General features: G+C 32.8%; 1 protein-coding gene across 1 annotated transcript; it reads right to left on the reverse strand.

The window, feature by feature from the left end:
- Positions 1 to 2722: 2722 nt before the first annotated feature.
- LOC105042617 (uncharacterized) lies at positions 2723 to 10822 on the reverse strand. Its single transcript, XM_073256206.1, has 7 exons — positions 10771 to 10822; positions 4602 to 4669; positions 4358 to 4519; positions 4082 to 4264; positions 3628 to 3783; positions 2846 to 3103; positions 2723 to 2737 (listed from the first exon to the last, which is right to left on the reverse strand). Exons 1-7 carry the CDS (start codon positions 10820 to 10822, stop codon positions 2723 to 2725), a joined length of 894 nt encoding a protein of 297 aa, XP_073112307.1.
- Positions 10823 to 11569: the final 747 nt, after the last annotated feature.

Raw genomic sequence — 11569 nt, forward strand, 5'->3', positions numbered from 1 at the left:
ATATTTGGAAAGAAAGGTATATAATTTAAATATTTAATCATTGTATTGTTATTATATTTTTTGAATAAGTTTATTATTAACTATTGTAATCTTTCAATATAAATGTTTTGGAACTCGAGTTAGATGAGATTGTAAAAGATGTCATGAACTCCAATTCCATCAATAAAGCCCAATCAACTCAAGGCTCAGCCAATATTGATCCCAACCCATAATGAGATAAATCATGGTTATGCATTCTTTTTTGGATTGTGTTGTTCATATTTTTCGAACATATTATCTTGTTATGTTGTGTTTTGTTTGGAACTTCTTTTTTATTTTTGTTTGACTAAAAATAATGGATGTTGTTATGCTGTCTTTATTTGAAATTTTAGGTACTTATTTGAGTTTTAAGCAATTTTAATATTGTTTTAAAGTTTGTATGTGGAGGCTATGATGATTTTTGGGTATATATTTGATGACTCAACTAATTCTAATAGCAACAATCTTAGATGGTCTTCTTATATAGGCAACTAATTGTAGTCGTTTTGATTTAGCTATAGATTAATTATCAGATCTGAGCCTCTCCAGTTAATTGTTGAAACTCATAAAATCTTGGCTTTTAGGCTGCTACTATCTGTTTAATTTGAACATATTATTGATGATGGGTTTTGGCTTAGAGTTAATATTGTATCTTATTTAATCTTCTATATGTGTTACTATTGTAGCATTGCTATCTTCTTTGTCATCACTGGATTATAATTTGGAAATATATTTTGAATTCTGATGTTATTTATAGTAATATGTTAACTTAATATTTTGATATATGTATTTTATATTCTATAATATGATATTACAGGTTTCATACTTTCATGCATGATATGAGATTGGATTTAAAAATACTGTGATTACTTGCCTGGCTGGTAAGCTTTTTTTTTTTTTTATTAAGCAGGTTTTCTCCTCATGCTTTATGTTATTTAAAGTGATCATATGTTAAACAGTGGTAATATTTGTTCTCCTTTAAGGATAATGTGTTTTTAGACTTTCAGTTTGAAATAGTATATTTTGTCTTGAATTGAACATGCTGGCTGTTTATGAATTATGATGTTTATCTTATTTAAAAATAAGTTAAACGGGTTAAGTTGGATCGGTTAAACAGGTTGTTTCATAATTATGCATTCTTTTTTGGATTGCATTGTTCATGTTTTTGGACATGTATATATATTGTAGAGGCTATGATGATTTTTGAATATATGTTTGATGACTCAATTATTTCTAGCGACAACAATCTTGGATGGTCTTCTTCTATAAGCAAACAATTATAGTTGTTTTGATTTAGCTGTGGATTAATTATCACTTTATCAGATTTGAATCTCGTCTTCTTTTTCTGGATATGCATGGATTTTTTTTTTTCATTCTTTACTATTATGATATTTTTCAGATGCAGCAATCTTATTATCATTCTTGAGATGGATGAGAATCTGGATTAGCAGATCCATGTGTTTGAAATTGTACTATATGTTTGTATTCTTCATTTTTTCTCTATCAATATTTTGTACTCAATTAAACATTGCTAAAATACAAATTTTTCATGCAGAAACCAAGATGAGTTCCTTCTAAGAAATCAGCTCTGAGCTTCTATGAACTATGATGATGGGCAACATGAGCCCCGAGCATCTCCGATTAATTACTATTGCAGTATTGCTATCTTCTTTGTCATCATTGGGTTGTAATTTAGAAATATATTTTGAATTCTGATGTTATTTACAGTAACATGTTAACTTAATATTTTGATATATATATTTTATATTCTACAATAGGATATTGCAGGTTTCATACTTTCATGCATGATATGAGATTGAACTTAAAAATATCGTGATTACTTATTTATTTGGCAAGCTTTTTTGTTTAATTCTTTAGCAAAATTTCTTCTCATGCTTTATATTATTTAAAGTGATCATATGTTAAACAGTGGTAGCATTTGTTTTCCTTTAAGGATAATATGTTTTAATTTGAAATGATATATTTTGTCTTAAATTAAACATGCTGGCTATTTGTGAATTGTGATGTTTGTCTTATTTAAAAATAGGTTAAACAGGTTGGGTCGAGTCGGTTAAATCGGTTGTTCATCTATTAAACAGGTTAAATGAGTTGGGTCAGGTCGGTTAAATCAGTTAGCTGTTTAATAAACAGGTTAAATAATAAACGAATTGGGTCAGATCGGTTAAATAGATTAACTGTTTAATAAATAGATTAAACGGATTAGGTTGGGTGATCTGTTTATTAAATGGGTCAGATTCAGATTTAAAAATCTGATCTGTTTAATAAACAGGTCGGGTTCAGATTTGATATTTTCTGATCCGATCCGTATCTAACCCGACCTATTTATGATTTGATCCGATCCGATTACCACCCCTACTTGTAATAACTATAATTGTTCTTTCAACTTTATTATCACCTTGAGTGGTGATATTTTCAAAAACTGAATCATTTATATTTTGTTGACGAATAAAGTTATGAATAGCGACAATAGCCATCACCAATTTCACTTGTGTATCCCAGTCATACCTATGATGCATTTTCTTCAATAGAGCAAATCGATTTTTCCATACTCCAAATGTCCACTCTATTGTCGTCCTCAACGAAGCATGACAATAATTAAACAGTTCCTTTGGATTTCTTGATCTCTCAATATCATAAGATTGCAAATGATACTGTACGTTCCTATATGGAGCAAGAAATCCTTTCATATTCGGATAATCTGCGTCCACCAAATAAAATTATTTTACAATCATATAAAATGAAGATATGACATGCATGTTATCATAATAATTTTTGTATTGAAATTAATTCATAAGCAAAAACTAACCTGGGTGTTTGAAATTCTTACTCTCATCATGGATGGGCGTTTGAAATTCTTACTCTCATCACGGATGGTATCAAGAAAAACATGGGTATCATGTGCAAATCCTTCCCACCCACCAATGCAATATGTGAAACACAAATTGAAATCACAAGCAGCCATAACATTTTGAGTAGTGTATCCCTCGCAACCATAAAATAGTTTTCTCTTGTCTGCTGATAAAACAACATTGATATGTATCCCATCTATTACACCAATGCAATGCTATACATCAAAAGAATAAGAAAATTTAGATAAAAATATTGCAATTCTCGAATTTAATAGAATGAACATTTTATTACCTGAAAATGTGGATAATATCTAGGATTACTCAGCATATAAGGATGAATTAATTGTTGTCACAGGTGTCTGCACAATATTGTCCATTGATAATCTAACAAGAGCATCCAGTATTATATGAAAATATTGGCTCACAGTTTGTCCTGTTGAAATCTCTCTTGAGCTACTCTATTGCTAAAATTTTGACCAACAATGCCCAAGAACATCCTAACTTACTCTTCAACTCTAATAGTATAACCACGAGATAAGCTATAGGTATCACCAAGCAATTGACACAACCTTCCAAATAACATGGCCTTCATGCGAAAACTTTCGTAGCATCTATCTATTTTTGATTGATCATTCAAAAGCTCCAAGATCCATGGCCAACCCTTCAATGCAGATGTTCTACATGGTCGTCATTCAATATAAGTTTGTACATGACTGTTATAATAATTCACAACACAAACATAGGCTTCAGCTAGCATCAATTTTCTATGATTATTCTGAATGTCCTCATACATGTTCTCAATCTCATCATCCTCTTTATTAATGTCATCCTCCAGATCATTCTCATCATCTTCATAAATGTCATCCTCCACATAATTCTCATCATCTTCCATGATCTGTCAAATTTGAGAAAAAAAATTATAAAGCACATTTGAAATAAAAAATATATATTTATTTTCTCAAAAAATATTCACATCTACCAACAAGCAAATAATCCATGAAGTTCAAACAACATTCACATCTACTAACAAGCAAATAATCTATGAAGTTCAACGAGCAGAGTGAAGTTTTCACAAACAAATAATAAATTATTTAACAAGCATTTGGCCTTTGTTCCCATTCGGCTTGCATGAACCTCAATTGGAGGCTTGGATCTTTTAACGCCATCAAGTGTTGCCTCCACCGATCATTTACCATCTTTCGCGCCTCAAATATCACCATCGACCCTTCAATGTCAAGTCCAGGTAATTCTTTCAAGTGTGAGATAGCCTCTTTAATTTCATTCCTAGACTTTTCAATGCGTGAAGTGCCCAAACTAGTCTCAAATGCAGTCACCAATCTCTCGAAATTGCTATTACTTATGCTTGACTCAGCCTGCTGTACAAATCTATTTCTTTTCTTTTTCAAAGAGTGTAAAGTTGAACCCTTATCTTTAGGTTCAATATTAGCAGAGTCCTAGCCAAGCTCAACCACATCTTCTTCTTGAGTATTAGGATCCATACTTTGATGAACATGGCTAAAATTAGGGGTGTAGGTGTATACTCCAGTAGCTAAAATATCACTGAATAGCTTCTCCATCAACCCATAGTTTTGCAAAGGCTTTCCTCTAAACTTTGCAAAATCTTTATTCATCTACATATGTTAGAAACCAACAATCAGATAGTACAAAAAAGTACAAGTAATAATGCAAAACTTAAACATATTAGCAACTTACCATAATCTTGTCATGCCACCATTCATCTAATGCAGTGATGGTGCCATTCTCCTCATGCCAACCAACTTCTGATTGCAGTCTTTTCAAATTTTGATAAATTTTCCAGTCAATTTTTAGTGAATCCCAATGATTTCTAAATTATTTGTTTATATACTCTTCATCGATTATTTTCTTAAACTTTGAGGCTACATTCTTCCAACCATCAGCATTCAAATAAGTACTAGGCCTATATCCTTTCTTTGCTTCACCAATACAAAGATCAAGAAAGATTTTTGTTGTATTTGGATCCCAATGAGTTGACATACTGAAACATACCAGCAGTAAATGTATGTGTGTGCGTGTGATTTTAGTTTTCAATAGCGAAAGAAAAAAAAAGTGGCAGAAAAGAAATAGGCATAAATGAAAAAAAATAGTGGCAGAGAAGAAACAGGCAGAAAAGAAAAAAAAAGTGCCAGAGAATAAACCGACAGAAAAACAGATAATGTGCTCTTGATCATGCTACAATAATCTTAAGTATAAAACAGGTTTATCACTTATGCATATACAGTAAAATAGTGCTCTCCCAACAGACAAGAAAGAATGGATAAAAGCCTCACTATAATTAAATGTTATCTAGGACATAGTCTTTCATATCATTAATCAGTTAATCATGCAACTTCTTACATTTGTTTCTTGTACACATTTGACCGAACAAGTGAGAAGCATGTATGAGTACAAAGAAAAAGTTGAAAACGTACGACCTTTTCATTAAAATCTCGTGAACAAATTGGCCTTCTCCAATTAAACTAATTAATGATGACATGAGCTTGGACAAAAATCAAAACTTTCATCTATTTTTAATCTCACAAAGAGAGAGAGAATGCGCAGAAGAAGTCGAGAAGAAGTCCACAAAATCGCACAGAAGAAGGCCAGAAGAAGAAATCTAACCTATAGACGATGGCAACGGTGAGGGTGAGGCGACGACTAGAGATCTCCTACTCTCAGATTTGGGTTCAGTCAAGGTCTATGTTCAGAGTTCTGGATTTCTCTCGAGAAAGAAAAGCCTTATATGGAGTAATTTTGAGATGTTAGTGAGGGTAGAGTAGGAAGAAAAGTTTCATTAAATTTTGGAATAATTTTGAGCATGTCCCAGCCCGTAGTTTTTAGAAAAAAGAAATTCGGATGCTTCTTCTTTTTTTCTCTAATTTTTGCCTTGGCGAAAAAAGTGATTTTTTTTCCACTAAAATCAAATAACACTTTTTTGTCAATTTTATATTTTTTTTTCAGAAAAAAAATCAGAAGTTACCCCTTTTTTTTTTTTTTTTAGTAAAATCAAACAAGCCCAATGTGTGGCTTGCTAATTGGATGGTGAGCTATGTGGACCATCATACTAGGACTACATTATGGGATTCTTCCATAAAACTTTCTTCTTAATTTTTGAATATTTTATTTTTTGACTCCCACAGATGTATCTATACTCATATTAATTAATTTATCCAACTTACTGAAAAAAGAATAAAGACCATCAAGTGTTCCCAATTGGAAAGTCATAAAGTATTAGTTCAACCTATTAGATTCTCCATAATTTGTTCCAAACTTAGTGAGGTTAACCTTTACCATATTTGGAAAGATTTGATATTTGAAAAATAAATCATTTTATAGCTAGTAGCTAGAGGTGAACAAAAATCATTTGGTGTATACACTAAAGGAGATTGTATGGAGCGATCTTCCTTGTTTGCCATATATCCTATCGCATCCATCTTAAACTGAAAATCAAAAAATTAAAGTGGGGTGAGCTTCTCCTACTAATAGAGTTCGTTCATCCCCTGACTTCAAAAAAAATTTTGAAAATATATGAAGCATCATTCATGAGGTTGTCTGCTCGTATCTCTATCTTTTTTCTCATCAAGCCATCTTTCCTTCTTTAACGATCCATGAGAATGTCCTCCTCCTCAAGTCCTTTCATCCTCCTTCGAATCTTCTTTCTTGTGAAGGCATATGTCTTAAGTACATGTCACATGGTCATGGACTATATATTAGTAAAAACTATATATCTGGAGGTATATATTATATCGTTCTTAGATATGTATCAAACCAGCTTAAAGTATGTATTAGATATCCATCAAGTGTATATCACCTAGACATAAACTGTATGTCGATCTATACAATAACTTGAAAATTATATATCAATTTTTTTGGATGCATATCAATTTGCATGGAGATATGTATTGGTCACTACTGAGTATGTATCATTTATTAGAAATCCATCAAGTGTACATCCCTTGCATATCTACTATAGAATAGTACATATGATATTTTAGAAATTATTTATTAATTTGCCTAGATGTATATCAATTTATTTGGATATATGTATTGGGTCACTATCATGTACGTATCAAAGAAGCTTAAAATATATATATATAATCTATTTAATGTATATCATCAAGATATCTCTTGTGTATTACTGAGTATGGTATTAAAAATTATATATCAATTTGCTTGGATATATATTGATTTGCCTTAAGTGTATAATGAATTGTTATTGGGTATCTACCACTAAACATGATGTTTTGAAAATTACATATCAATTTATCTAGAGGTAGATACGGATCGTTGAATTATTAATTTACTAGATGTGTATCGTCTATCTATATACTATATACTGGTGAACACAGCCCATGGCCACAAAGAGGAAGGGACTATATTTTGAAAGAGGAGAAAGATATTCGGCAAGGAGGAGGAACTCATGAAGGGATGGAGACATAAGAATAGCTAGATGAGAAAAAAGAAAGTAATATGGGTGGAGGACCTCATGGATAGTGCTTCATGTATTTCCTTTTTCCTAAATCGGATGATTGATGAACTCCGTTGGCACGAAAAGTTCTATACTATTTTGACTCTTTAGTTTCTACTTTATGATGGATACAATAGGATACATGCCAATAAAGAAAGACTACTTCATACGATCTATAATACCCCACCCAAAAAGAATTAGGCTTGGTCCATTTGATTTGCCATGAAATAGAATTTAAGCCTAAAAGAAAAAAGTACAAGCACTGCAAGGAAGTGAACTCTCGATGAAAATCATCTTCTTCCTTGATTCCTACTAAGAGTGTGGCACTCCAAGAGATCTCGATGCCAACCATCCTATAAAATTGATCTCCTGACTTTCCTTCAATTCCCCCACCTAAGTTTCGATATCGAGGTTAAAGGATCACTCTCTTGGTTAGGTTTTAAGTGCTGACCATATCCCACTATACTATGTCCATCGGAATCATGGCCACAACCTGGCCGTCGGAGATGAGGTATTGAGCCGATCCATCCCTTGCCTTCCGTTGCTTGGCCTTCTCTCTTTTCTGTTGAACTACCATTCATTGGATTCTATTGAGAACCACCAGATATTTTGTTGAAAATCTCAATCCCCTTTTCTCAATATGCTGGCTTATTTCCTATTTTTTTTGAAGTTGGATGTCACCGATCCTCTTCGGCCATCCCTTTTTGACATCTTACAGTTAGTGTTGGAGGCCTAGCCACCAGAGATTGACAATGAGGCTAGATTTGGTGGCTAAGTTTTATTTCTTTACTTTTCTTCTATTTTTCTTCCTTTTAGAGCATCGTCCAACCAACCGCCAGTTCCACCATTTGCCACCAAATCCATTGCTTGCCATTACCAATAGTCAATTCCACCTGCTATTCCTTTGTCCTTTTCTAGAAAGAGGCCATTATCCTTCCCCTATTTTACCAAAAAAAGAAAAAGAAGAGAGAGAGAGAGAAGAGAAAATGGGCCACATATGTCTCTCTCTTCCCCCACTTTTCTCTCTTTTTTTTCTCTTTACATTAATTTTCTCTCTCTACGCTATGTAAGATTGTTGGATCGAGCAAGAGCTCCTCTTCATGATCCTGACTCTTGGTAGCCAGGTGGTATGTGGACCTCCACCTTAGCTCTTGTGAAATTGTTAGATTTAATTGTTCTCAATTGTTATTAAGTCAGATAAACTGTAGCTTAGACTTTGATCAGATAAAATTACTTTGATTGGACTGACTTGCACATTGGCATTGTCGCTTGATCAACCTTATTCTCTCTATTAGTTTCTTTCTCTTTCTCTTTATCATTCTCTTTCTAGTACTTAATCTATAAATCTAGTGAAGGGTCTTGAGCCCTATTATTTGAAATCTGAGTTTACCCTAGTAGAGAAGCTTTGAACTATCTTATTGGTCGAGCAACATATCCATACCATTTAAGCTTTTATTAAAGTTAAAGACTGATGAGTTGAATGAAATTTATTTTAAATCTGATTATTGAATATATATATATATACATTCAAAAGAATATGATTTACTGAATTTATATTTTCATAAAATAAATTAATTATATTTTTATATTTAATTATAGTATTTATATTTGAATATTATATCTTATAATAATATATGAAATATATATCTATTAAGATATTTATTACTTACTGGACTATCGAGCATATTGTCTCTTCTTTATTTTTAGATTCAAATACTTAGTTGTGGATGTGGATACTACTTTAGAAGTGAGATTAAAAGTAAGATTTAACAATATCAATATAATTAAATTTAGATTTATTATTATGTCTTGTAGGATTATTACTTGAAATTTATTTGATGTAAGATTTTTAAATTTCATTTATCAATTAGATTTATTAATTAAATAAAATTAAATTTTACTTATTTAAATTATTTCTATTGTGATGCATTTGATATCATGATGGAATGTCTTGAATGCTCATGGAGAGAATTTTTCCTAGATATATGGCAGTTGCCGCGACCCTCAGCTTATGATCTCAAGTTGGGGCTATGATATAGTCATCAAAGAATTTTTGTTTCCTGTTATCAAAAAAAAAAGATTTTTGTTCTCCAAAGGTCACATTTTGAGTGCCGATAATCTTTCCAAAAAATCTTAACATTATCCCCTAGCTTGTGTTCTCTGCCTTTCCAAGGATGAAATTATTTCTCACCTTTTGTTTGTTATCATGTTCTTATTGTTTGCATATTTGGAAATTCTTTGAGGATAGAAACAAATGAAAGTTGTGATCCTTCATTGCTTTTTGAGGTCCTTGTAGATGTAAACAAATTTATAAGAAATTTATAGCTTCTTGGATATATTTCTGGTAGCTACATTTTGGAAATTGTGGAACTCTAGGATATTCAACATATTTGCTAAAGTTTGCCTGTATTAATTTTGGAAATCATATCTATATGGGAGGAGGGCTTTGTTTTGTGATTTAAAAGTTTCCTTCTCGATCTTTATTTTTGGAGCTTCACTTTCATAACTTTCTCTTTAATGGTTTTGTGCATCTTTTGCTTTTGTTCCCTAATTTCATCCTGAAATCTTAATGGGGTTTACTATGTAGAAATTAATCTTTCTCTAAAAAATATAATAATGATATTTTATACATGCTTATATTGTCCTGGGCCATGGAGGTTTGGTTGGGAACACTTCCTCTAGCTCAAACCAAATCTAATTCTTAATCAAGCATCAATTTAAAGGTTTGGCTAAACATGACTTGCCAAAAATTTCAATCCATGCTAGATCAATATCAGACTCGACAAGCTAGGCCTAATTTGTTGGTATCTATTCCAAGCTTCCCAAAAGAATCTATATAAAACAACCTTCACTATGAATGAGGTAAAGGTTGAATAACTAAGTGATCTAGGATGGAATTACCACCTTGATGAAGGTTTGAGAGTTATAGGGGTATTCGATGGAAGGATACCTCTATTATGTAGTTTATTGTCTGTGAGCCTTTTATATATAAAAAAGAAAAGTATGGACCAGATGTCGACACCTTTTAAACTATTTTACTATTCCAGTAATAAAAATCTTTTACGAAGGACGACTACCACTAGAAAATTGGAATCCCTACTGTTGTTGTAGATTTCTAGCTTGGGTTGATTGGCTGGAGTTGGACAATGAGCAGCAAGGCAATGGCAATTGAACCTGCAAAACAAGTTTCTAGCTGGGGTTGGCTTCGATGGGGATCCTCTGATGATCAAGTTAGATACTCGTAGAATAGATGAGAAGGAGCATATGAGAGAGAAATTACATATCTTGGGGTCTCCTGATTATCTCTATTTATAGAGCGAGGTAAGAACTATAAGAGAAAAGAGTTGTGGGAGGTTATCTCGACTTCTTCGGATGCATCATTCTAAAATTTCTGACCTGATTTTTCAGAATTTGGTGATTGTGATTGCCTTATCTGGCTCATGGCCATCTGTTCCCAACAGTCACGTAGTTTGAAGGTATATATGGGATCTCCTAATCAACCCTTTCAAATTTTTCAATCAAAGTAGAGGTCGGCTGAAGCATGGTGGTTAAAGGAGATAGGGGTCAATGGTCGATGCACAGATCGTTGGCCGATGCACAGATCGTTGGCCGATGCATGGGTCAGCGATCGACCCTTAGGTCGATTGCAATCAAGGTTAGTCAGTGTCTTCGATTCAAGCACTAAAAATTTTCTATCCATAATGTATGCCCTCTACTCTCAAGTCTGAGTCAGAATAGGATCGAACAAAGGGAGTATAATAAATCACATCTACCAAAGACATGTATCACTGACCTAGTCCTTTGGTTAGAATGACACGTCTATGCCATTTGGCCAAGTACAAATGTCGCATCATTAAGACTAATCAAGAGCAATCATTAAAGGGGTGCCAGATTCAAAAAAGCACCCTGCACACCACTTGAGACATGTGCATAAATGTGCCCTCTAGAGATATGATTTCGGTCCATCAAGTAATGCCACATGGTGGCCATCCGACGATCTCAAATGAATCAATATAGGATCAGGGCTGTTTAAAGTTTTTATAAATAAGGACACCATTTTCTTTCTCCATTCCTTTCTTTTATATTGCTTCCTCTTTCATGGCTTCCTTCTTCTCTGTGATGGCGGTGCTCCTCCAGAAAGATCCAAAGTCCCATTAGCAATCCTCTGGCTGTCTCTTCGATAGAATAATTTTCT

This window comes from Elaeis guineensis, chromosome 4 (genome assembly GCF_000442705.2).
Source record: "Elaeis guineensis isolate ETL-2024a chromosome 4, EG11, whole genome shotgun sequence".
Taxonomy (NCBI): Eukaryota; Viridiplantae; Streptophyta; class Magnoliopsida; order Arecales; family Arecaceae; genus Elaeis; species Elaeis guineensis.

What these genes read in the sequence shown, in the direction of transcription:
- LOC105042617 (XM_073256206.1), bottom strand. Translation starts at nt 10,822, where the DNA reads ATGGCCATGAGCCAGATAAGGCAATCACAATCACCAAATTCTGAAAAA. An exon ending in ACCAAATTCTGAAAAATCAG is followed by an intron (nt 4,670 to 10,770) that starts GTCAGAAATTTT and finishes GACTGCAATCAG; the next exon opens with AAGTTGGTTGGCATGAGGAG. An exon ending in GGTGGCATGACAAGATTATG is followed by an intron (nt 4,520 to 4,601) that starts GTAAGTTGCTAA and finishes TAACATATGTAG; the next exon opens with ATGAATAAAGATTTTGCAAA.